General features: G+C 44.5%; 1 protein-coding gene across 3 annotated transcripts; it reads left to right on the forward strand.

The window, feature by feature from the left end:
- The first annotated feature begins 12,383 nt into the window (after positions 1 to 12,383).
- On the forward strand, positions 12,384 to 26,586 carry LOC136534307 (protein TPR3-like). 3 transcript variants are annotated; one of them, XR_010778700.1, is made up of 29 exons: positions 12,384 to 12,537; positions 12,826 to 13,019; positions 13,176 to 13,318; positions 13,400 to 13,579; positions 13,664 to 13,777; positions 13,899 to 14,057; positions 17,997 to 18,174; positions 18,281 to 18,401; positions 18,502 to 18,617; positions 18,729 to 18,885; positions 18,985 to 19,094; positions 19,173 to 19,242; positions 19,322 to 19,395; positions 19,506 to 19,601; positions 19,680 to 19,775; positions 19,876 to 20,003; positions 20,101 to 20,335; positions 20,446 to 20,610; positions 20,684 to 20,764; positions 20,861 to 21,007; positions 21,391 to 21,498; positions 21,640 to 21,819; positions 21,897 to 22,025; positions 22,102 to 22,197; positions 22,284 to 22,469; positions 22,561 to 22,727; positions 24,472 to 24,730; positions 25,197 to 25,333; positions 26,309 to 26,586. XR_010778700.1 is itself a non-coding variant. In XM_066526769.1 (28 exons), exons 3-27 carry the CDS (start codon positions 13,239 to 13,241, stop codon positions 24,680 to 24,682), a joined length of 3,384 nt encoding a protein of 1,127 aa, XP_066382866.1. In that variant the 5' UTR covers positions 12,384 to 12,537; positions 12,826 to 13,019; positions 13,176 to 13,238; the 3' UTR covers positions 24,683 to 24,730; positions 26,309 to 26,586. The 3 variants fall into 3 exon arrangements, 2 of the variants coding, with proteins under 2 accessions (XP_066382866.1, XP_066382874.1); XM_066526769.1 differs by lacking the exon at positions 25,197 to 25,333; XM_066526777.1 differs by lacking the exon at positions 25,197 to 25,333 and having other exon boundaries at positions 18,732 to 18,885.
- The last annotated feature ends 449 nt before the right edge of the window (positions 26,587 to 27,035 follow it).

The raw sequence follows: 27,035 nt of genomic DNA on the forward strand, positions 1-27,035 counted from the left end.
GTAGCGAACCCTAAGCCACTATTGAATCAGTCAGCGCTTTTACAACAGCACCCTCCGACTTCTACATCTTCACCGCGGTGAAGTCCCTGGCCACCCATGGCGCGCGACGACGCGACAATGAGCGACTACGCTGGCCTCACCCGAACCTCTATGGTCTACCTAAGGGGTCGATAGGTACCTTGACGACAAGCCGAAGCTACCGGAGGCGACACGGTGAGCAGAGCCACAGTGATGAACCCCCTCCCCGGCGATGACTCCCGACCTGTAAGGGCGACCTCGTTCCCATGAGTAGCAGCGAAAGAGAGGCCAGCACATGAGCACACGAGCACCAGGGAGTACTCACCGACCTCAAGGCGCTGACGGTTAGGTTGGGGCGGTCTGAGCAATTCTGGCCACGTGAGCTCGCGGTGGTGTGGTGGTGCCCGACGGTGGCACTACCGCGGCGGTGGGGCTAGCCTGCTGCGACGCTACGGCTATGGGGCGCGAAATGCTCAGGAGAACATGGCGAGTTTGTGGGTGCACTAAATCGCCATGAGGTGTACTACAGGACTGGCTCGCCGCTGGAGGGCGTCGGCTGGCGAGGTGAGCAGCAGCGGGGCAGAGCGCGCAGGCGGGCAGCAGCGAGCGGGTGGCCAGGACGCGTGGGTCGTGCACGTGAACAGCGTTGTGAGCGCAGCTGGGCACGGCGGTGGGCTCAGCCGGGTGGCAGCGGGTGCGGCCCACGCGGTAGAGCACGCTGGCAAGCCAGGGGGAATGGTGACCGTGCCCAGTGATCAGCCAGGTGGCATGCATGATTTTTAAAGCAGCTAGGAAACGTGTACGCTGCGCTCCAACTGCTAAGCCAATTGCTCGATGCAAAAAGAAGTACACCGAGCCATCACCCTCAGTCGCGACATTGCGCTACTTCTTAAGCCAATTGTTCTACAACTAATTCCAAAGATGGCTTCATCGACCACTTCAAAGACTTACGCGGAGGACGTCGATTTGAAAGGTTTCGCATTGAATCCCAAACCCGACCCCCAGGGCGTACTCGCTAGCCATCCATGTCTTTGACCACACATTTTTATCGCCGTTCGCGAAATGTTTCATAACATTTTGTTTCAACAAGAATTCGATTAAGATAATAATTGTGTTATGTGACACGAAACATAACCTTTGCTTTCCTATTTCATAAAAATGTTTCAATACCAAACATTGATTATAAAGCCTATCATACACAAATGCACATAACTCAGATGCTTACGAAATGTTTCAGCAAAACATTACAATGTAACACCAGGGTGTTACAACCATGATGATGATGATGGCCCTATCCAAAGATCAACTCAAGTGCCACATCCTAGAGTGGATCAATCCATTCAACGGGATCATCCCATTGATAACATATTAGGGAGCATTCGACGAGGGGTAACTTCATGTTTCCGTTTAGCAAGTTTTTGTGAATATTACTCGTTTGTTTCTCCTTTGGAACCTCGTAGGGTGGAAGAGGCACTTGATGATCCAGATTGGATGATAGCCATGCAAGAAGAGTTGAACAACTTCACTCGGAATGAAGTCTGGTCCTTGGTGGAAAGACCCAAGCAAAACATGATTGGAACGAAGTGGGTCATCCATAACAAGTAAGATGAGCATGGCATGGTAACAAGAAACAAGGCAAGGTTGGTGGCTCAAGGATTCACTCAAATTGAAGGCTTGGATTTTGGGGAGACCTATGCACCGGTGACTAGGCAAGAATCAATTCGTATTCTACTTGCCTATGCCGCTCATCATGATTTCAAGTTATATCAAATGGACGTGAAGAGTGCATTTCTCAACGCCCCCTATCCGAGTTGGTGTATGTAGAGCAACCACCGGGCTTTGAAGACCCCAAGTATCCAAACCACGTCTACAAGCTTGACAAGGCGCTCTATGGGCTCAAACAAGCCCCTAGAGCTTGGTATGATTGTTTGAAGGATTTTCTACTCAAACAAGGTTTTGAGATAGGAAAGGCCGATGCTACTTTGTTTACTCGCAAAGTCAATAATGATATATTTGTTTGCCAAATATATGTTGATGACATAATATTTGGTAGTACTAATGTGGCTTTTTGTGAGGAATTTAGTAGGATTATGACAAATAGGTTCAAGATGTCCATGATGGGAGAGTTGAAGTTTTTCTTTGGATTTCAAATCACGCAACTCAAGGATGGCACGTTCATAAGTCAAACCAAGTACACAATGACATGATGAACAAGTTTAACTTGGATAAGGCTAAGCCCATCAAGACACCCATGCCAACTAATGGACATCTTGATCTTGATCAAGGAGGACAGGACATCGATCAAAAGGTATATCGCTCCATGATTGGATCACTTCTTTACCTTTGTGCATCTAGGCCCGATATTATGCTTAGTGTGTGCATATGTGTAAGATTTTAAGCTAATCCAAAAGAATATCATTTGATGGCTATTAAGAGAATTTTTCGGTATTTAGTGCACACTCCTAATCTTGGCTTGTGGTATCCTAAGGGCTCCACTTTTGAGTTACTTGGCTATTTCGATTCGGACTATACCGGTTGCAAAGTAACTCGAAAGAGTACTACCGGTACTTGCCAATTTATTGGTCGATCCTTGGTGTCTTGGAGCTCTAAGAAGCAAAATTCCGTTGCTTTATCCACCGCCGAAGCCGAGTATGTGGCGGCCGGCACTTGCTGTGCCCAACTACTTTGGATGAAGCAAACATTAAAGGACTTTGGATGTGAGTTAACCAAGATTCCACTTTTATGTGACAACGAGAGTGCCATTAAGTTGGCAAACAACCCTGTAAATGACTCTCGAACAAAGCACATAGACATCCGGCACTAAAAAACAATTAGCCGATATCTTCACAAAACCCCTAGATGAGTTAAGATTTTGTGCTTTGAGGAGTGAACTAAATATCATTGATTCTCGTAATGTGGCTTGATCCCTATCACACATATTTTGTTTGATCTAGTTAGGAGAAAAGAATTAAGAAAACATTGTGTGACACTTTCAAAATCTATTTTATAATTTTCATGAGCGACTATTGCTTTGTGTTGGTTGAATGAAATCTAGCCACTTGTGAAAATGTTAGTGTCCATCGTATTTTTGCCCCACATGGCAGAGTGAGTGTAGGTTGAGGTGTTTTTCTATTTCCCTACGTCGAAAGTTTCAACGTACGCCAGAAGTCCCGACGTCCGAAAGTCACGGCTTGTGCCGGAACTCCCGACCGCCGGAAGTCCCGACGTAAGCTGAGAGTTCCAACGCAGACCTAGGTTTTTGACTGTAGCGTCGTCCATTTTGACCATGCCGCACCGTTTCACCATCTCATTTACTCGGCCCAGTCCCTTCCAAGCGGTTATTCTCTCCCTCCCCTCCCTCCCACGCCGCTGCATTCCCTTCCACACGCCGCCCCCGCCCTTCCTCACTCCTCCTCGCGCCATCTCGTGCTCTGCCCATACCTCTGGCCTGCCGAGAGCTCTGGCCTCCATTCCCTCTCATTGCGCCATCGGAGTCCTTGCCGGCAGTCCCAACTTCTCTGCCCCCATTCCACCGCTCGTGCCTTGGTGTTCTTCCTCGGATCAGTGGTGGAGATTCGGTGGGTGGTGGCGCTCGTGCTTAGGGATTTGTTCGTGGCCTGCAATTTCGTCTTTCTCCATCTCCTCCTTCCTCGATTCAAGGTACTACCATGGAGCCCTAACCCTATTGTCAATGTACCTCGCATTTTGACCCTATTCCTTCTTCCTCTCTACTCCTCTATCTCCCTTGTATGAATGTGTGTTGTGATTTGAAGCCCCATGAATGGGATGGTCACCTTGGGCGTCGGAGGTCCTAGAGACTGTTGGAGGTTTTGACCGTCGGAACTCCCGATGCTAGGCCAAAACTTCCGGCTATCGAAAGTCTCAACTATGGCCGGAACTCCCAACCCTAGGGTGACCACTCTATTCATGTTTCTTTAATTCTCGATGTTCATTCGCTTCTCGTTGTCTTGGTTCTTAGTTCCAATTCATGTTTTTTTCGCAGTCATGGACGGTGGCAGTCCCTCGTGTCATAAGGAGAAGAGGTCCAAGAAGAATCAAGATCATGCCACCGTCCCCAAGCTGTCTGGCCGCACCAAGGTAGCATACCAGCGTGGTGGCACTAGTGGTTCCTGTGCTGCCCATCGCCGTGTCGATCAAGGGTCATCGACTGCCGCTCCTCCTCCTACCCCGGCCTTTGTTGGGGATGTGTTAATTGTTGATGAAGAAGAGGAAGCTCTTGAGCATGCTAGCCATACCATTGCTACTCCACTGACTCACACCCTGACTCATGGTCTAGGGTTTGTCTCTCAGCTTGTTCCGTTCACGGGTGTTTCTCCGATCATGCGGGAGCCCGCCATGGCTCCTAATCCGGCTGGTGGTTGGACTCCTCCTCTACCAGTGGACTATCATCACCAGGTTAAGGACATCAGGTCCGTGAGGGGAAGGAACCTTTATGCTAAGGACGAGAAGGATCTACGACTTGAGTATTGTTTCTGGCACCCATTCCATTATGACTTTTATGATTCCATTCTCTATCGGAAGTTCTTGAAGAAAAGGGAGCCACCGGTCCTTCAGATGAAGTGCATTAATGCATACTCTCTTGGTAAGTACAAGGAACCCGAGCTAGAGCAGATGGCTCGGGATATACGCTCAATGGGGCTGTCCTACCTGCTAGAGTTTAGGAAGCATTGGAACAACAAGCTAAACTATCAGTTTTATGCTTCCTATCATCATGAGAGAGACCCTATCGGTGCTGTTGACATTATTCATTAGACCACTAAAGGCAAGCATTATTAGGTGGACTTCATCACTTTCTTGTGCCTTCTTGGTTTGAGTCACAGTGACCGCATTGCAACTGAGTTGACTGAGTATGAGGATGTCGCTTTGGAGGAGTACCAACATATGTATCTTGATGGACACATAGCTGATGGACAAACATTGTTTTTGAAGCCCTACTATTATGTTCTGAACAACATCCTATGACAGATCTTGTATCCAAAGGTAGGTGACTCCACCTTCCTTCGTGATGATTCACAGAAAGTGCTTCAGTGATTTGGAGATGAGTTTCAGAAATTTTCCATCAGCAGATACATTTGGAACAAGATACATGATGCTACTGAGGATCCGGTGAAGCATCTTCCCTATGCACCATACATTATGCATGTCATTGAGCAAGTATCCGACATCTGATTTCCCTATGACACTCAGCAAAAGCTCCTCAAGATATCCAACAAGACATCCATCATTGCTGCTAGAGAACTAAGGGAGAAAGGTGATGCAACCAAAACAAAAAGGAAAAGTGTTTTGGGTTCTCGCTCTCATCGTGGTGCTTCACCACCTGCTGCTACTGCTCGCTCTTCTAGTGTTGAGCCCCTCTCTTCGTCCTCCTCTGGAAAGAAGCCCAGCAAGTTCAAGTTCCTAATGACATATATGTTTGGGAAATGTTGTGCTAGTGCTCAACGTGAGCATGATATCCAAGAGAGGCTATATCGTTTGGAGCAGCACGTAGGTATTGTGTCCTTACCTCCACTGCCGTTTGTGCCTCCTCGTGATCCATTGGCATTATATGATGAGGCATGTGCAGTGTATGAGGATGATGCCGCTTCTAGCCCTCATGGCAAGGGCAAGGCCGTCGACGACGATGAGGACTACATGCAAGAGGATGATGATGACGACGGTGGTGACAATGATGGTGATCAAGATGACAATGATGACTATGAGGATGAGTAGTTGTATGTTCACATGACCTACCCCTTTTGGCACTTGTTGACAAAGGGGAAGTGTTAGGCTTTGATTTCTCTTGTAATAAGTTAGTTGATCCTTTTGTTTTAGAACTTTAAAACCTTTAGCGTATATGAACTATGTCGTGTGGTGGCAAGCTTGTGATGGACAACTATCTTTATGTGTATACTTGTCTCTATTTATGATGATGAATGTATTTTGGATGGCCATGTGTTGCTTCAAATTCTATTTTAAAATCTTGGCCATCATATTCTCTTTTACTTGTTGTGTAAAATAATATGTCATATTGCATTTCTTTTCATGGATATATATTTGTTCACACACACTTGTTGCACCCCACGGATTGCAAAATTTAGGGGGAGCTTTTGTCTTGAGGTATGCAAATCATGCATAGATGATTCTAATTGATATTCAAATTCATGCATACATCAAGGGGGAGCTCTTCATAAATTTTGGGGTTCAAAAGCTTTAAATTCTTTTATTCTTATAAAAGCCTAAGTTGGTTGTCATCAATTACAAAAAAGGGGGAGATTGAAAGTGCATTTGCCCCCTATGTGGGTTTTGATGTATTGATGACATCCAAATTAGGGACTAATGTGATCTTAATGAGATATGTCGCAGCTATTGGTCCCATGAAAGATTCAAAGAGTTGATAAAGATGAAATGGTATCCCTCAATTCTTGAAGTTGAAAAGGCGGACGAACTCGAAACGCTCTCCAAAGGTTTTAATTTTGTTTTTGAGTTTAGGATCCGTCGCACTATAAAGAGAGATGCAAATTTAGTTGGTCTGAGAAAGATAGAGTGCTCAAGCATTAAAATAAAATCAAAAGAGAGACACTCTAGCACTCCACGAGCACGTAGATTATTTTCTATGACTATCGGTGTTGGAAGTCCCGACATAAGCCAGAACTCCTGACAGTTGGAAGTCACGACTCTTGTTGAAAGTTCTGACTCCCAATCACTTAGCCTACGTGGTGACTGTGGACGTCAAAAGTCCCGACCCAAGCTGAGAGTCCCGACATCGGTGGTTCTACTAGCTGATTGTCTGCGCTTGTTGAAACTCCCGACGTACATCGAAAGTTCCGACTATTGGAACTCCCGACCCAAGCCGGGAGTCCCGGCATCAGCGGTGCTGGCTGGTTGTTTAACTACGCATGTCGAAAGTCCTGACGTACGTCGGAAGTTTCGACTATCGGAAGTCCTGATGTTTGCCGGGAGTTCCGACATTGACTTGCACGTGTGGACTTCTGACCCTATATGAACAGTGTTTTCTATTAACGTCAGAAGTCCTGAGATCTGCGTTGGAACTTCTGATGTAGATCTGAACGGTTAGATTTTTCACTTGGAGTATAAATACCCCTCTCTTCACTTCTAACCATTACTGACTCATTTAGAGCTGACCCACTTTGTGCTCAACAGCTCCCAAGCAACTAAAGCACCCCTCTCCTTCCCCCTTTGCTCTAATCTTTGATTCCCTTAGGGTTTTAAGTGAAAGGAGAGTGGATTAAGTGAGAGCATCTCTTTGGAAAGCTTGAGCTCTTGATTTCTTCATCAAGCCAGTTGATTTTGCGTCTATTGCTCTTGGGGCTTTACCCCTAGCCAGCTAGGCATTACCCAAGAGCTTCCATCTTATGGAAGAGCCTTTGCATTCCATTTCTCATAGTTCACTTCATCGCCTTGAAGGTGCGTGGGATCCTAAGGTTTTGGAAATTCTTGTGAGGCGGCTCTAAGTATTCCAACATCTAGAGCTTCTAAATACGTCTCCATGCGGATTTTCCAATACGAAAAATCATCCCCCTCAAAGATAGGAGGAGGTCCATCCCCGTGAGATATCTTTCTCTAGACGGTTAAACCTAAAAACATGAGCACGAGGTTCCGATACCAATTGAAAGGATCAAGATGCCCAAGAGGGGGGGTGGGGGTGAATTGGGTTAATTCTAAAATTCTTTGCAATAATTAAACCCTATGGTTAGCCCAGTTCACCACTTATGTCTATAAAGTGTTTCTATTATTCTAATACACAAAAGTTCAGCAACCTATGATCCAATTCTACTCTAGCATGGCAATTCTATGAATGTAAAGACAAGAATTGAATTGCTCAAAGTAAATGCTTAAAATAAAGAGAGTAGGAGGAACGCGGTGATGTTTTGCCAAGGTATCGGAGAGTCGCCACTCCTCACTAGTCCTCGTTGGAGCACCCGTGCAAGGGTGTAGCTCTCTTTTGATCCGCGTAAGGATCAAGTGCTCTCTATGGGTTGATTCTTCGACACTCCGTCGCGGTGAATCACTCACAACCGCTCACATCTTAAATTGGGTCATCCATAAGCTCTACCGGATGATCACCAAGCTCCCAATCACCACCAAGCCGTCTAGGTGATGGCGATCACTAAGAGTAATAAGTACGAACTCTCACTTGACCACGACAAGCCTAATGAGAAGGGTGGATGCACACTTTGCTACTCTTGCTTTCACTAATGAGGCCTCTCTCTTGGATTCTCAAATCTCAATTACCTCACTAGGATCTTGCTCTTCTTGGCACTCTCAAGGGTGTTTCTCAACTATTGGAATAAGCAAAAGTGATCCCTTGATTGAATAGAGAAAGTATTTATAACCTCTCATTCAAAACGAACCGTTATGTGCCTCTACAGGGTGACCGGACGCTCTGATCAGTTCACCCGTCACTTAGCAGTTTAAGTTGTGATCAGACATAGACCAGCGTCCGATCAGCACTGACCGGATGCGTCTGGTCACAAAAACTGCTCTTTGGAACCTTACTGATGTTGACCGGACTCTGGCACCCAGTGTCCGATCACTTTGCTGCTCAGCGTCCGGTCAGCACTGACCGAACACATCCGATCAGGATTCTCCCTCTCTGGAACCTTACTGGAGTTGACCGAACTCTGGCACCCAGCGTCCGGTCAGTCACCTCTCAGCGTCCGGTCGCATCCAAATGACTTCACCTTGATCAAATGAACTGACCAAAATATGCACCAGCGTCCGATCAGCATTTGACCCTCCATTCACTTTCAACTCACAATCATATGTGAATAAAGTTTGCTCCAATTGATCTTAGGGCTATTTAGGAGCTACCTAGTGCTAGTTTTGACAAGTGTGCACCACACCTAACCCACTAGACTCATCTAGGTCAAGCTACCCATCTATACCCCCCTTAATAGTATGGCTAAAGGAAAAATAAAGTCCTAAACTACTCTAAGTGTCTCTTCAACATCGAACGACACTTAGAACTAGTCCATCCTTAACCTTGTCGTCCATCCTTTGAAAACCGAAACAATTTCCATCGTAGGGGCATAACAACCATGATTACCCAATCAATTGTCATTACCGTGACCTAACTTAATTGCTTCTGCAAAACACACGTCAGTCACAGTAATCTCGTATTATCATTAATCACCGAAACCCAACTAGGGACCTAGATGCTTTCACTCCTCTTCCTTGTGCTCCTTTTTTGTAGTCTCCTCTCCGCGTCTCTTCTCCATCATCTCCTTATCCTCTGCCTTCCACTGCAACAGTTCTGCATCCATTCCTTATCTTCAGGCTTGATCTCAGTGTCGATCCACTGCTTAAAATCACAGAGCGATTGAGGGGTCTGCAAAAAATACAATTGTTACAAAACAATTAAATCATGCAAGATGTCATTTGACAAAAACATTAATTCCTTACCATCTTGTTAATGCGGCACTGATGAAGTGTAGGCTTAAACGTAAAATTGGAACACATCCAATACCTCTACCTATACATGTCCTCTTCATCGGACTTGGTTACCTTGCAAGGATTGCCGTAAAAGCATATGGGCACTGGAACACCACTAGGCATAGGCAATGGGTCGAAGGCATTTCCGTTCATCCGGCCATAACTACAGTTTAGCCATTTTAGTTCTAAGAACCGAAAACAATTAACATTAAACCCTACACCTATGATTTCCCATTTGATCCACAACAATGAACCCATATCATAACAACGCGCGCTGAGGTTACCTTGGTTTGGTAGCTTTTCCATGCCTTGGCATCCTACGGTTGTATAATATAAATATTAAAATTGCATGAAACACTAAGTAATGACGATTCTTAAGTTGAAAAATCCGACTAATATATACCGAATCGATTTGAAAAAAAAAACTAGGAGGGAGCGAGGATACCTTGCTCTCGAAGATCTACGGATCAAATTAAAGTTTTCAAGGTCCAATATGCCGATTCGTGAGGTATGGTGAAGTGGGGAGAGAAAAAATCCAAGAGGGAGGAGAAAGAAGAGGAAGAAGGCTCGGGCAGTAAGGTTGGGCGCCGGGTTAAAACACCACATCGGCGCCATAGATCTTGGCGCCGTTCTCGACGCCAATAACCATGGCGCCAAGCTTGGCGCCAAGCTCGGCGCTAAGATCTACGGCGCTAAGGTGCCTGCCAAGTCACCGCCACGTCTGTGCCGAGCCCAAGACCTAGGCGCCAAAATCTATGGCGCCGAGACGTGTAAGCTCAGTGCCACCAATGATGACGCCGATCTAATGATCCAAATTTTAAAAGCATACCTCCAAGAACATATTTGTAAAATTTTTTCAAAAAAAGGCTAAAAACAAAAAATTCGGCCCTCCTCTACACCTCTCCTCCGAGGCTCTGATGGCCTCCTCCCTCGATGGAGACCTCCTCTGTGCCCTCCCCCACTAATGGCCCCTCCACTGACGGCGACTACACGCTCCCTAGACGATGACCGCGCGCCACCACCACCTCTGCGCCCCTCCTCATGCACGGGCGTACACACGAGGCACGCTGCGCAGTGGCGCAACAAAGCTGGACGCGAGCAGCTGGCTATGCGCCTTGCTCTGCTATGCTCAGTGAAGCCAAGCAAGGCCACACGCATGACACCCTAGCCATTTAAAAATATTATGGCAAGCTTGCCCCAAAGAAGAATGCTTGATTAGGAAGAGCATTTGACTTCTATGATCACGAACATAGTTATTTGATCAGAGTCGAAATAGAACAGATTACGGTATGTCCTAGATGTTCTTGCGTATGTTTACGCAAGTGCAATTGAAGCAATCTAATCCATCATTGTTGGGAGTTCTTGTTGCCGAGTGATTTGTTTGTCCAAACTCAAAGGAGGAAAATGGAACAAATGGTAGAACTAGTGCCACACACGTGTACACATGCTGTAATGTCAAATTTGGTCTGACCATGCATAGTTTTAACAAGTTTTCTTGCTTATGTGTACACTAAGGTACCGTTTAGTTGGCAATTTTTTTGGTGAAATGCCACTGTAGCACTTTCGTTGTTATTTAGCAATTAGTGTCCAATCATAGTCTAATTAGGCTTAAAAGATTCGTCTCGTGAATTTCGTCTAAACTGTGTAATTAGTTTTATTTTTTATTTATATTTAATGCTTCATGCATACGTCCAGAGATTCGATGTGACGAAAAATCTTGAAAATTTTGGCATTTTGGAGTGGAACTAGACATGCCTAACAAAGTTGTATGATCTAGTTGTCACATCTCATAAATTATTGTACACAATGCATTTTATACTTTCCGAACAGACGGGACGAAACTCGTATATAACACAAACAAAAGTGAAATATACTCGTGAAGCTCTATTAATCTAACCTTGGAACGATATATTAAATTGAAAATACAGAAGAGCCGATGATCATACAGTTTGGTGTTTCATACTCCCTCGGTCCAGCGAAGAATGTAATTCTAGCATAGTATCATGATTTAATATCTTAAGTTCGATCAATTATAGATAAAAAAATATCAATATTTATTATATCAAATGAATATCATTAGATTAATTACGAAATGTATTTTCATAATAAATTATTTTGGAGCCCTAAATGTGAATAGTATTCACTAGAAATTTGGTTAAACGTGAACTACTTTTGCCGACACGCAACTCATAGTTGCATTCTTTTTTAGATGGAGGTAGTAGTTTTTTTTGAGTTTTTAAGACAATTTTTTTTAATCTTCCAGAGTCACTGAGGGCACTCCCAATGCAAAAACCACCATAGTTTTTATGGATATTAATTATACTGCCACCTAAGCATTTTGCTGACGTGACAAGGTAGTTATTGAAGAGAGAGAGCAAAAATCATATAAACCGGGTCTAAGTTAGAACCATATCTACACGAGAACCAAGACATGAAGGGATATGACTGGTAGAGAATGGAGAGAGAATGTATATGATTGGATAAAAAATTGTTCTGTAGAAACTATCCATTGGGACCATGATTTTTATATGTAGTGTCTATGAAAATTAATAGGTATAGAAACTACATATAGTTTTTAGCATTGGGACTGCCCTAAGATATATTTTTGTGTCATGTGCACTTTTTTCCTTTTTAATAAAAAATCATGCAAGTGTGAAAATGTCTCTCGGATCCTTTTAAAAGAAAATCATTCTGTTGGGTGGGAAAGATCTCTCTTCATTAAAAGCAAACCCAGCCACATTCGCCCCCTGATTCCCCCGCGTCAATGGCCATAGCCACCCGCGGGCCCACCACTATCTCCAACTTCTTATCAGCTATCACATCCCATGCACTTATCACAGGAGATAAGGAGAAAGCAGGTTGATAATCGCACGCGCATATCAGACAGCCTTAGCCTATAAATTAAAGATCATCCCTCAACTCGGCGTCCGAACAGTTTCTACTCCCCAACCTGGTTCGGTGGTGATTCATCTCCCTCTGTGCTGATCAACTGCATCCAGGATCGTTGCCGGCGGCGCGCTGGCAGCCGTTCCCACGGCGAGATCGGATCGATCGAGAGCTTCCTAGGTGATCGCCATAATTCCCCGTCCAAGTTTAGATAGATGCATGTAGGTTTTGGTTGTTTATATTTCACAGATCTGAAGCTGAGTAAAAATTAGGGCAAAATCTTTACGCGGCTCTGTGGAGTTCCGTGCTCTTGCCCAGCCCAGGCGGCTGCGGGCAATATCGATGTTTATTTTGAAGTTTCTGCTCACAAGGCTGCCATGGTTTTTTTTTTCTCTCTCTCCCATGGAAACATTTCTTGGGAAAGCTATTTGTACTAACCGTTCTGGGCTTCCGGGCTTACCATGTCAGGTCTGGACCTGCGCTAGACCTCAAAGCCTCGATCGCACCGCATCTTCTCTCTCGGCTGCTCGTCCGCTCCGTCGCCGCCGACCCCGCCGCCAGCTTCCCCTTCGACCTAAAAGCGGCCGTCCTGCCCCGCCCCCGACGCGTCGGTTTCCACTGGATAGGCGTGGGGCGGCGATCCGTCCGGTCCTAGGGTTGCGGTATGGAACCCTAACTTGCTTCGATGGTTTTTTTCCTGAGATTTATTTTTCGTGGGAGATCTCTTGCTCGCCGTGGGCAATCACCAATCAGATCCTAATTCTCCGGGGGGAGAAGTAGGGGGAGCTCTACTCTGACTCAGCCCTGGTACTGTACAGAGACCCTATAGGGTACGACCCTAGGAGCAGCCGCCTCCACGTGGGTGAGGCGGAGGAGGGAGGATGTCGTCGCTCAGCCGGGAGCTGGTTTTCCTCATCCTGCAGTTCCTCGATGAGGAGAAATTCAAAGAGACCGTTCACAAGTGAGTGATTTGGACCAAAGCTGAAAATGGACCGGTCTTTAATGTCTATTTTTTGCTCAGTTGGTTCTTGTTGCTGTTTAGGCTGGAGCAGGAGTCCGGATTCTATTTCAACATGAAGTACTTTGAGGACGAGGTCATCAATGGGAATTGGGATGAGGTGGAGCGCTACCTCGGTGGATTCACCAAGGTCGACGACAACCGCTACTCCATGAAGATATTCTTTGAGATCCGCAAGCAGAAGTATCTCGAGGCTCTTGATAAGTAAGTGGAGGGGTTTGTGCAGTGTTGATTATGATGCTAGAGTGGAGTGCCGTTCTGACCAGGGTTTCTTTGCTTTCCTATCAGGCTTGATCGGTCAAAGGCTGTTGAAATCTTGGTCAAGGACCTTAAGGTCTTTGCATCCTTCAATGAGGAGCTGTTTAAGGAGATCACACAGCTTCTGACCTTGGAGAACTTTAGGTAAAGAGCTGACTGGCCGGCCTTGTTTTTTGTATGCATTGATCTGTTGTCATTATTATCATGGCTTTTAGCTGTTTCTGGATTGCTCAGAGAGCCACTTCTGCTTTTGCCTTGTTATTAGGGAAAATGAGCAGCTCTCTAAGTATGGCGATACAAAATCTGCAAGAGCAATAATGCTTGTTGAGCTGAAGAAGCTGATTGAAGCTAACCCCTTGTTCCGCGACAAGCTACAATTTCCCAACCTGAAGAATTCTAGGCTGCGGACACTTATTAATCAGAGGTAGTCCCATGTAAAAGAATTATCGCTGTGCTCTTTATTCAGCCATTCAGCATTTTGTTTCTTTCTGTAACCTTACACTTATGCAAGTAAGGACAGAGCCTTAGAAACTGAAATGTTTTAGATTATGTTTCCTGGATACAGTGGAAGGTCGGGCCTGGTGCAAGCGGTAGAGTCTTACCGCCTTTGACCGGAAAGTCCTGGGTTCGAGTCGCGGTCTCCTCGCATTGCACAGGCGAGGGTAAAGCTTGCCACTGACACCCATCCCCAGAGACCCCGCACAGAGCGGGAGCTCTCTGCACTGGGTACGCCCTTTTTCCTGGATACAGTGGAAGGTGGAACCATTACGTGATTCATATACATATGAACTGCCGCAGGCTGCCATTTATTTAATACAACAGTATGTGTGTACATAATAAAAATAAAAGAATATATTGATGATTTGCACAAGTGAATCAGATTATTAATATTGATTTTGGTTTAGAATATTGGTTTATTAGAGCAACACAACATTCAAAACCTGAAAAGTAGGCAACTTTAAAGTACACTAGAACATCAGGCGCCCGTTGGGCGCCCTACCATGACCACAGGAACATAAGAGATTTGTACAATTTAATGTATAATCTCTGCTTAGCACGTAGCAATAGCTATCAAACACAAGACAGACAAATATAGAACCTGATATAGGCACATCCTGCGCCATCTTAAAATCACGAATTAGAAGAGGCATAGAAAACCTCATAGGAGTTACCCCCGTTCCACAACAAAAGGCATGAAGAATATTTACACTAATAACATCCACAACTCCATCTCTAGAGTCAACCGCCCATTGTCATAGACATCTTCCGAATAGCATAACAACCCCATGCATTATACCGTCTCATTCCACAACATGTTGATCAGCTAGGGCTATTACGGCTCCAAGAAATCCAGGTTCAAGCCGATTCATGGATCTTTCTTTCCTGCAAGAGATGCATTGATATTTATATTAGCACAACTGGCCAGTGGGGTCATCATCAAAGAACATCTTACTCTTACAAAGTCAAATCGCAAGAAAAATGTCCATTTGAAGAGAACGATGAGTCCATTTCAATAAAGTCACACTAACTTAGTGCAGGTTAAGCAGATACGCTTGTTAGCACCCTCCGAGGTTGAATATTGAAAAATAGTGACCAGTTTTTTTCTCATACAACTGAAAGGAGGGGTATAAAGAAATCAAAGGGAAGCATATATAAAATATACATATGTTTTTGTAGGGGTGCGTGCCTTCGAATGGATAACATGAGTTAACCATCAAGTGCTCACATATCATTATTTACCATATTGGTTGCATGATTGAACTGAAAGAAGCTGCATGTCCAGTAATCAAAACAGAAACATATTTATTCATCTATTTTTCTGTCATTTCTTAACCAGCTACTCTACCTCACTATGGCAAAATTATGTCAGATCATCACAACAGGACATAAATACTTCCTAATATCATGATCTGCTCCCAATCCATGCAGTGAAAGATGCAGAACACGTGGAATGGCATAGTCTGAATTTTGATTAAAAAAAGATATGGACAAGACAAGATTCATATTCACTGCACTGTGGTAATCAGGATATCAGATACTAAAAGTCAGTTGCAGTGCATCCATGAAAACATGATAAGTGCAGAGAAAGGGGATGACATCAACCATTGAAACAAACGACAATATCCATTCTGTAAACAAAGTTACTAATGACCTTATGACAAACAAGCATGAACATTCCAAGAAGCAAGGAACTTAATGATAGACATTCTAAGTCACATTTCAATGAATAGTATAATTTTAATTTTCACGTTAAGAGCTGTAGGCTGCAGTTGTGAGTTATAGTGTATATTCCTATGTACACAATGGTAAAAGTATGAAATCCAGCATTAATTAGGCACTTGCCATCTGCAAAACAAAATTTTGCTAGCATATTGGACAAGAACCTACACATGTTTGTTAGTTAGGCACTTGGATTCTAATTTAGGGAAAAAGCTTTGCCATTTGAGAAATAGAAAGATGCTTGTTGATTGATCTATACATGCACAAACATCTCACTAAACTCGCCTCGCCAAACCCAGGAAACCAAAAGGAAATTGACAGAATTTTTTGGCAGACAGCACACCCCATGTTCCAGGCTAATGTCACCAAAATAGATAAAAATTATTTCATGAGCTATCTGTAGCTTTTCCGGACAGACATCATAAACACACTAATTCATCCCAAGCCATCTTATCACACAAGCAGAAAAGGAAAAGAAACCAATGTAGGAGTACATCCTAATTCAAGTCAGTGGTCCATCTTAATGTTAGGAAGCCTACAGTTATACCCTCACACAGCTGTCTTCCGCGGAAAACAACTGAACCATGACCATTCACAACCGCTGAAAAGATAATATGGTGATTCTTTATGCCATATAATATGGTGATTCTCACTTTCTCAGGCAGGCAGAATACATTGATTCAACAGGTATCAAAAGAGACCTTGTTCTGAGACAAAGTAATACCTGCAGAAGCGTAAAGAGGAAGAAACTTCAGTTGGCGAGTCTTGTCGACTTGCATCTTTGACTCCATGACTGCTTCTCTGTGTCTGTGATGGGACGTTCTGAATCTTGATGATGATTAGAGGGAAATTAACAGCCACCAATTGGTACCCAAAAGAGGAGAACGAAGCAGGCAACGGGAGCGGATCTAAGCAGCAAAAATGGGGAAGGGAAGCTTACTGGCACCACTCGCAAAGACCATGCCGTCTTGAGGAGGTCGGCAACCGTAGTGTGTTGGCAGGGTCCAAGCGGGAACCTCGTCCATGGACGCGTTGAGGAAGGCGGACATCCTCCTCCACGGATCGACCCACAAGGGCAGAGTCGGGGCCGCCACCTCACCGAGGATGCCTTCAAGCAAGGGGGCATGGGCAGAAGCAGATTATCAGCCTAGGACAGCAGATCCAGAGCGCGCGGGGAGGGGGATCGAGGCCAGATCTCAGACAAAATGCTCATGGGAGGAGGAGGTGGCTGCTCCATTTGGGACGCGACCGGAGATCAGGATGAGGACGAAGATCCTCGACGCCGGTTGGGGGTGGACGAAGGGGAACCTTGGGGAAGGAGCGGCAGACCCTTCTTGCCCTCTGCCGGAGGCCAAGAACGCCGGCGGCAGGAGATCCAAGCGGTGATGGCGGCGGCGGTGGTCGAGGGTATCCCGGCATGGAGGAGAGGCCAGGGAGGGGCCGGAAAGTTCCGCCCGGGGTCTTGTGCGCCCTCGTGCCGCAGAGGCCATGCGGCTTCCATGCCTAAGCGATGGCTGTGTGAAGGCTGCGCAGCGAGGGGTGGAGGTGCGGAGGTGGCGGCAGCGGTGACGGCGGGGAGAGGAGAGAGGGATCGAGACGTTGGGCTAGGGTTGCGGGGTGGGAGGCTGGGAGCGGAAAGGTTTGGACTGCGGGTTGATTCTGAAAACTTGAAGGGTCTTTTTGCAAAATAGTCAGAGACATGTGTCAGCACGCGAAGAAGCCACCAATGCTCCGATTGCTCCCGTGCGAGCGGAGGCAAGTGGGTTTTAATCAACCCCGATGAATAGCTAAAGAGGCTGTTGATGGGCTTCAGAAGAAGTTTTGATGATTTGGGAAGTTTACAGACCAAGCATGAAAATTGGGACTAACTTCTTTAGTTTTAACAGGGTTTTTCCAAACACATCTGGATCTGGTACATTTCATCTTTAAAAGTACCTGTGTAATACACATCTTTGGTTCACCACAACTAGTTATTACTTAAACACATTTAGCTTCTGATCTTGTTTTTACATTGTAAAGACGATTAATTTTTCATGCTGATTCTTATGGACATTGCGCTCAGGAATTCTAATGTTTAACTACTTATTTTTCTTGTATTCGCATTTTATATGGTGGGTAACCTTATTTTGTTCATGTTTGACAGCTTAAACTGGCAGCACCAGCTTTGCAAAAACCCTAGGCCTAATCCTGACATCAAGACTCTTTTTGTTGATCATTCGTGTGGACAACCAAATGGTGCACGTGCTCCATCACCAGCAAACAATCCGTTACTCGGATCTATGCCCAAAACTGGAGGTTTCCCTCCATTGGGTGCCCATGGAGTAATTTTGTCGATCATATTTGGATTTGGTTGCTTCATATGTACAATTGTTTAGAGCTTGTTTGGTTCAGTTGTTTAGAATATGACATGACTTATGTCCTGTACAGCCTTTTCAACCTGCACCAACACCTGTCCCACCTCTGGCTGGGTGGATGTCAAACCCTCCAGCAGTAACACATCCTGCTGTGTCCGGTGGTGCCATTGGATTTGGCACTCCTACAAATCCTGGTATTTATGTCATCTTGTTGCAAAGAATAATGAAATGGCCTGAATCGAAGGCAGTGTGTATGTCTATTGACTAATATCTATCTGTCTTTACATCTTGTAGCCGCTTTGTTGAAGCATCCTAGAACACCCACAACTGCTAATCCTGGTATGGATTATCCATCAGGAGATTCTGATCACATCTCCAAGAGAACTAGACCAGTTGGCATGTCTGAGGAGGTGTTTGTGATATCTTGCCCTGAAATATGTGTTGCCATTACTAGATTCTTGCTCTGAGTACTTGATACTGTTTGTTACACCTAATCATGCACTTATGATGATCTAACGTAGCAGGTGAATCTTCCGGTGAACATGCTGCCTGTGACTTATCCGCAGAGCCATAATTACCAACAAGATGATTTCCACAAAACTGTTGCACGGACCTTAAGCCAAGGATCAACACCGATGAGCATGGATTTCCATCCACTTCAACAAACTCTTCTTCTTGGTAAATTCTTACTGTCTTAATGCTTTTTTATTATATAAGTTCGGATTAGTCCCTTTCCTGCCATCTCAGTGTGCTGTATTTACCCTTGGCTCGCTGCAGTTGGTACCAATGTTGGCGACATTGGATTGTGGGATGTTGGTACCAAAGAGAGACTTGTTGTCAGAAACTTCAAGGTCTGGGACCTTAGTAAATGTACAATGGCCCTCCAGGTTTGTTTGTTGCACTATGTGTTTCAGTAGCTTGTTGTATTCTATTAGCCTTCATATAACGCATGAATTGATCAACAGGCATCACTGGTTAAGGATCCAGCTGTGTCAGTTAATCGCATAATATGGAGTCCTGATGGAACCTTGTTTGGTAAGATAAGATGATTTAATCAGTGTTTTTGTTGTCCTTTTATGGCTGCATCTCTCTAATGTATTTATCATTTTAATAGGTGTTGCTTATTCAAGGCATATTGTACAGATTTATTCCTATAACGGCGGCGATGATCTTAGGCAACGCTTGGAGGTTTAACTGCATGTTCTTAGTTCTTTCTACCTCATAGTTGTTTGGTGTGTTTTCTTTTGTACAATTGACTATCTTGGTTCCTATATTTGACTAATACTTGCTTTCTTCAGATTGATGCACATAATGGTGGTGTAAATGACATCGCATTTGCTCATCCAAATAAGCAGCTATGTATAATTACATGTGGAGATGATAAGACAATTAAGGCGAGTTTCTGTGATGGTTTAGCTCTTGGACTAATCATTATGTTCAAATATGAAGCTCTGAATATTGTATATTGCTAGGTTTGGGAGGCCACTAGTGGAGCTAAGCAATTTACCTTTGAAGGACATGAAGCTCCTGTTTATTCAGTTTGTCCACATTACAAGGAAAATATTCAGGTATTTGTCCAGTTATTAACACGGACAATTGATAGACGTTTTGGTTTTTGTACCATCGAAAACTAATGGTTTTATATCTTATTATTTTCTTATTGTTCAGTTCATCTTCTCAACTGCTCTAGATGGGAAGATTAAGGCATGGCTATATGATAATTTGGGGTCTAGAGTTGACTATGATGCACCAGGTCATTGGTGCACTACAATGGCATATAGCGCAGATGGTTCAAGGTTCCTGCTTTTCCTTTTCTGTTCTTGAAGTTAGGAGTATATGGGTGTTTGTATTTTAATTCCAGCCTTCCACTAATTTTTTGTCCTTTATGCATAGGTTATTTTCCTGTGGGACTAGCAAGGATGGTGAATCACATCTAGTAGAATGGAATGAAAGTGAAGGAGCAGTGAAGAGGACATATCAGGGATTCCGTAAGCGATCCATGGGTGTTGTGCAATTTGATACCACCCGGAACAGGTTTTTGGCCGCTGGGGATGAATTCATGATTAAGATATGGGACATGGACAGCACGGGTCTTCTGACTACCATTGATGCTGATGGTGGCTTACCTGTGAGTTGTTTTTCTTATCTTCTTGTGTGCTCCCGTTTGTTGAATGGTTGATTTCATACAATGAAGTATGGAATTTCCTTATTGTATTAACATGGCCCCATAATCATCAGGCAAGTCCACGGATACGCTTCAACAAGGAGGGAACTCTATTGGCTGTCTCTACTGCTGACAATGGTATCAAGATCTTAGCAAATGCTGATGGACTTCGGTTGCTGCGCACTCTGGAAAATTGTTCTTTTGATGCTTCTCGTAATGCAACTGAGACTGTAACAAAGGTAATTACTTGTAAACACAAAATTCCGAGAAGAATATCTGCAATCATGATCTAATCAATCCTTGTTTATGCAGCCTCTAATATTGACTGCTGCGGCAAATGCAGCTGCAGCAAGCAGTTCAGTAGCTGCTGCTCCTTTAGCTATAACTGCAATGGTCTGCATATATTACCTCTTCAGCTGATCTTGTATTCTTCTATTACAAAACAACTATGATCCCAACTAACTTCGTTGTACTCTGGAAAATGAACAGAATGGTGATAGCAGAAGTTTGGTTGATGTAAAACCTAGAATAGCTGACGAGTCACTGGACAAGTCAAAGGTATGGAAGCTTATGGAGATAGCTGAGTCAACTCAGTGCAGATCAATCAAACTGGCGGATAACATGAGAACAAGCAAGGTAATAATACTTTAACCCCTCCACTTTTCCATTTAATCTATATAATGTCTGTTTACAACTTATTTCATGAAGTTGGGACGCATAATTATTTGGGCTTGATTTTCATGTATACATGAATACATCTTTTGGTGTGTCAGCTCTTTCATTCATTTGGGCTTGGAACATTAACTAATTACACTAAGCTCCTGCCTACATGTTTACCTTATTTTTCAGTTCAATATATGATGCCTGTCCAAAATGGATGGCATCTCATATGACTTGTATTCTTGATTTTGGATGGCATCTCATATATGACTTGTATTCTTGATTTCTTCATTATCCTTGGCATTGATTATGCTGATTTTATCATAAGGCTGTTTGAAGATTTTTCTCTCTAATTGCAGATCTCGAGATTGATTTACACAAATTCTGGTCTTGCTATTTTGGCCTTAACTTCAAGCGCTGTTCATCTACTCTGGAAATGGCCACGCAGTGATCGCAATTCCGGAAAGGTGAGATCCGTTTTCTTATGTACCTACAGATGTGCATAAATAGTGTTCAGATCGCTCATCTTCTCTGCGTATCATAGGTGAAAATTTTGTGTGGTAGATTGTTACTAAATTGTTCAATTTTGCTATTCATCAATCTTATAGGCGACCGCGAGTGTGTCTCCCACCCTATGGCAACCGCCAAGTGGCATCTTCATGACTAATGACACGACTGATAATAATCCTGAAGAAGCTGTTCACTGCTTTGCTTTGTCGAAGAATGATTCATATGTCATGTCTGCTTCTGGAGGAAAAATCTCTCTGTTCAACATGATGACTTTCAAGGTTGCTAAATCTTTACACTTTGATACATTTAGCTTTTTTTCTTGTAGAAACAATCTTTGATTTTATATTTACTGCAGACGATGACAACATTTATGCCTGCACCGCCAGCAGCAACTTTTCTTGCATTTCACCCCCAAGATAACAACATAATTGCAATTGGAATGGATGACTCGACCATCCAAATCTATAATGTCCGAATTGATGAGGTATTCACAGTGGCTTTGATTTTCTTTCCATTGAACAGGACGCAGTTAAAGTATGCCTTATTTGTTCTTGGTACAGGTCAAAAGCAAGCTCAGAGGTCACTCTAAGAGAATCACGGGTCTTGCCTTTTCAAATGTGCTAAATGTGTTAGTCTCTTCAGGAGCTGATGCCCAGGTTAGTTACTGAACTGTCAATTCAGATCATATCTGACATACTTCTTATATTAATTTTTTATCATTTTTAATCGTTTCCTCTTTTAGTTATGTGTTTGGAACACGGATGGATGGGAGAAGCAAAAGAACAGATTTTTGCAGATACCATCAGGTCGCCAATCCAATATCTTGGACACTCGTGTTCAGTTCCACCAAGATCAAATGCATTTTCTTGTTGTGCATGAAACCCAGATTGCCATCTATGAAACTACAAAACTAGAACCAGTGAAGCAGGTAAACTGTCTCCCCTCACTTGTCTGCAGATTACACTTGCAATGGAGTTCAGTATGAAGGTTCTCATTTCCCACCATAACTTCACTTACAGTGGCCTGTTCGAGAGAATTCACCTCCAATCACACATGCCACATTCTCGTGTGATAGTCAACTGATCTATGCAAGCTTTATGGATGCTACTGTTGGCATATTTAATGCGTCAAGTTTGAGACTTCAATGTCGGATTCTTCCTGCTTCATATCTTCCTCCAAATATCAGGTATTCTATAAAACACAAAATTTGTTCTTAGGAAGGGACAATTGTCTGGCGGACATTCAAAGTGATGGTCGTTTGCTGGCGGACACCCCGTTTTAAGCAGTTTACCAGAAGACACTCTGATTCGGTGAAATTAGGCCATAGGACACCGCGAACCGGTTGTAGCCGGTTGAGGAGAGAGAACAGTGGTGAAATGACATTCTTGCCCTTGCCGTTTTCTTCTTCCTCTCTCTTTCTCTTTTTTTTTCTGTTTCCTGCCCGCTGTAGGGGACGTGCCTGCCCAGGCTCGGCCACCTCCACACCGTCTCGCTGCTCTCCTCCACCGCCGCCTCGCTCCCCAGCTCGCCGCCGACGCGTGCCTCCTCGCCTCCGCGCTCGCGCCGGCCCCATCCTCCTCCGCCACCGCCTCCTATTCCGCCGTGGAAGACGCGCTCGTCTCCTGGCTCCGCCTGGGCTCCGCGGCCTCCCATGCCGCCGCGCTGGAGGAGCTGGCGAGCACCGCGCCCGCGCTACCGGAGCCCTCCACGGCCGCGGCCATCTCCGTGGTGGCGGCGCTGCTCGACTCCACCGCAGCGCAGCGCTGCTCCCACTGAGAGTGTCGTCGCGGACCTGCTTGAGGAGGAAGGGAGCTGGCGCCCGCTGAGCAGGAGCTGGCATGCGATGCCCACTGGAAGCTGCACGTACCCCACCGGGGCAGCTCGCAGCACCGGCGCCCGGCTGGAGGCTGCTCCGGCTCCGCCGGCCGCCCATCGGGGGATGCGGGGCCGATGCCAAGGCAGAGGGAGGTGGACTTTGACGTCGCGGGTGCAGCAGTGGCCGCAGCCGTGGGCGTCGGGGTGGTGTGGGTGGCGGCGGGGACCTTTAGGATGGGCACCGACATCTGCGGATCTAAGGCAGGTTGGGGGTGAGGGAGGAGGGCCGCCGGGGCCTGGGCTCGCTCCGGCGCGCCACCGGCGAGGGCGCTATCGCCCTGCGCCCGCCGCCGCCTCGGGAGAGATGGAGGGGTGCGCGACGTTGTGGGGCAGAGCCGCAGAGAGGGGATGGGAGCGGGAGAGGAGTCGTCGAGTCGCGTTGGGGAGGGCACCGGATGTCCAAAACGAAATTTTCTCTCCTCAACCGGCTGCAACCGGTCCGCAGTGTCCTGTGGCCTAATTTCACCGAAACAGAGTGTCTTCTGGTAAACTACTCAAAACGGGGTGTCCGTCAGCAAACGACCATCACTTTGGATGTCCGCCAGACAATTGCCCCTTTTAGGAATGATGTCTGTCTTATTTTTTATCAGAAATGATGTCCGTCTTCGATTGAATTGGCATTCTTGTTCCGAGTTTATGAAACTTAGGATCAAGTTGAGCGCACATACTGGTAACATCTGCCTGTTCTAGTTGCCACATTACCTTGTGTGTGTGCCTCTAGGACTGCGTGCTAAAACTCCTGCATGTGCTGCACGCAGGTGGGGTGGGGGCGGGGGGTTAGAATTTTATATTACCCCTAATTTAAAAAAAAGGTTTAGTGGGTGGATTGAAATGAGTTGTAAAAGGTCTTGGGAGAAGAAATTAAAACACAAACGTTGGGATTTGTCAAAGCCACAAACTGCCACTTGATTTTCTGCAGCATATTTTTGCTTATGCATCCTGTATAAGTCTTTATTCTTTGAAATGTTTCTGTAATAAGTAGCTCACGTTTAGCACATTTTGTGTTCATCTTTTAACAAATTTCTGATGGTAACTTAAATATCTTTCTCTTGTAGTCCGAGTGTTCATCCTGTTGTGGTTGCGGCACACCCTTCGGAAGCAAGCCAGTTTGCTCTAGGGCTGACTGATGGTGGTGTTTTTGTGTTGGAACCTTTGGAATCGGAGAGAAAATGGGGAAATCCTCCACCAGTAGAGAATGGGTCTGCTAGCAACTTGTCCACGCCGCCTCCTAATGGAGCTTCAAGTTCTGATCAACCAGAAAGATGATTAAGAAGTTGGAACTGGTAGATTTTTCGTGGCATGAGTCTAACTAAGGTACCCTTCTAAGTTAAGGAAACAAATTGAACTTTTTTATTTTAAATCCCTTGCCATGATATGTATAGAGTATTTATAACGGATTGCTGCAGTTTAGAAGTTTGGCCAATAAACTGCTATGATTTAGGCTGAAACATATCAATACAATTGCGTGAACAAAGAATATACTGTACTTTTTGGTCGACAGATTCATCTCTCTCTTACTGCCAAACAAAAGCCCCCATTATGTTTGACGAAGAGTTAAATGCACCGTAGGTCCATTAACTTTTGGTGATGTGTCATCTAGGTCCATTAACTTTTAAACTGTATTTTTTGGTCTATTAACTTTTGGTAGTGTGTCATCCATATCCATCAACTTTTAAATTGCATTTTTGGGTCCATTAACTTTTGGTGATGTGCCATCTAGGTTCATCAACTTTTAAATTGCATTTTTGGGTCCCTAAACTTTTTAACTGGTTCACTGTAGGTCTATACCCTTTTGTTTAGTGAATAGATCTGACATGGCACGCCAAATAAGCAGCCACCGTGGAGTAGGTGATGAGTCCATAGTTCCTCAAGATGTTCATGGAGACTTGTCTAGCAATAATTCAAATATAGCAGCTGGTAATTCGTTAATATTCTCTGGTCTTAAATTTGGAACTATTATTTTTAAGGATAAATATATTGTGGACATAAAATTTTTTACAACTGCTAGACTGTCATGAAAGATATTTTATAGAGGTACCTTATTATTGCGTGGAAAGGAGGAGAAAATGAAGCGAACAAAATACATCAGTACTAATTCTAAAGAGGTGGAGATCATTAATGGAATTTTCCCAACGTGATTAGCATCCTTGCCGTAGTATTTTATTATTTTCATGCATTAGTTTCCTATCCAGTTGTGATACATGATCTTTTATCTAGCATCTAGCTTTTAGTGTTTGCGTGCACCTGTGTACGTGAATCGAATTGGTGGCTGCGTTTGGACGTGCCATGCATGTTAGCCGAATCAGGACTCAGGGTCAATCGGTCCTAGTTGGGCTGGTGGAGTCCGAGTTTTGTTTGGGTCGCCTTCGGCCTTGTACCAGGTAGATTAGACTGTATTTTATTGTGGAGTTTATTCTCCGTCAAGCCGTCGCTCGAGAAACCCTAGATGGTGATCACATCAGGTTCTTTGTATTGAAGATTATCTTTGGATGGTGATCTCGTCCTGTACGTGGCTGCTTATTTGACGTGCCATGTCAAATCTATTCGCTAAACGAAAGGGTTGGACCTACGGTGAACCAGTTAAAAAGTTTAGGAACAAAAAAATGCAATTTAAAAGTTGATGGACCTGGATGATACACCATCAAAAGTTAATAGACCTAAAAAATGTAATTTGGAAGCTAATGGACTTGGATGACTCACCACAAAAAGTTAATGAACTCAAAAATACAATTTAAAAGTTGATGGACCTAGATAACACATCACCAAAAGTTAACGGACCTACGGACTACGGTGCATTTAACTCTTTGACGGAATACCAAAGTAAACATATTGTCAATACAGATCTGCAGGAAAGAGTTTTTGTTCAGCTCATAACCTCATCTTGTTCTGCAGATGGGCTTCAAAGGGTGGTGCAACTAACCTTGGCAGATCGGTTCCAAGGGAGTCAGACAACGCGCTCAATAAAAACAAGCTCAACAGCAGTTTATCCGTTGCTTATATATATTTCTAATGACTGTATCGAGTGAGGAGGATAGTCCTAGTATTTCATTTTGCTTTGTTTACCGTGCTGTGAAGAGGAGTTTTTATCAGTAGATAAGATGTAGTACAACTATCAGTTTGGCTGTACTTGGTACCCTATATTTATGACTTAATGAAAGTATCTTTTTTCATTTGCCTCTTGGCCCCGTTCCAGCCGTTTTTGCTATCATAAAATGCTGTTTCTGACTTGCATTCAGCTGAGTACCATTTGCCTTCAGCACTTCTTTTTGTGAACGAGGCTTAACTGCCTCACCAAGTCACCATGGTGATTTTTGCCTCGTGTTTTGATTTGTTGTTTTTTCTAGCAAGGTGTTGTAACTGTCTCTCGAAGAAACATGTATACTCAGTCGTAGCATGCATGAATTTCCGACTACAAAGTGGCAGTTTAATCGCGGGGACATGGTGGGACTTGGGAGCAGATCGTGGCACTGATGACGCTTTGGCACAGGCGCACAGCGACCTACCCCCGCAAGGAAACAAAACGTACTCGCTGCACTTGCTGAATGCGGCTGCCACTCTGACCGCTTTCGGCATCAATGGAACGCCATGTTCGGCTGGGGCTGGCTGGCTGGGTTGCCCA

This window comes from Miscanthus floridulus, chromosome 2 (genome assembly GCF_019320115.1).
Source record: "Miscanthus floridulus cultivar M001 chromosome 2, ASM1932011v1, whole genome shotgun sequence".
NCBI classification, from domain to species: Eukaryota; Viridiplantae; Streptophyta; class Magnoliopsida; order Poales; family Poaceae; genus Miscanthus; species Miscanthus floridulus.

What these genes read in the sequence shown, in the direction of transcription:
- LOC136534307 (XM_066526769.1), top strand. Translation starts at nt 13,239, where the DNA reads ATGTCGTCGCTCAGCCGGGAGCTGGTTTTCCTCATCCTGCAGTTCCTC. An exon ending in CTTTAGCTATAACTGCAATG is followed by an intron (nt 20,765 to 20,860) that starts GTCTGCATATAT and finishes GAAAATGAACAG; the next exon opens with AATGGTGATAGCAGAAGTTT. An exon ending in TCAACATGATGACTTTCAAG is followed by an intron (nt 21,820 to 21,896) that starts GTTGCTAAATCT and finishes TATTTACTGCAG; the next exon opens with ACGATGACAACATTTATGCC.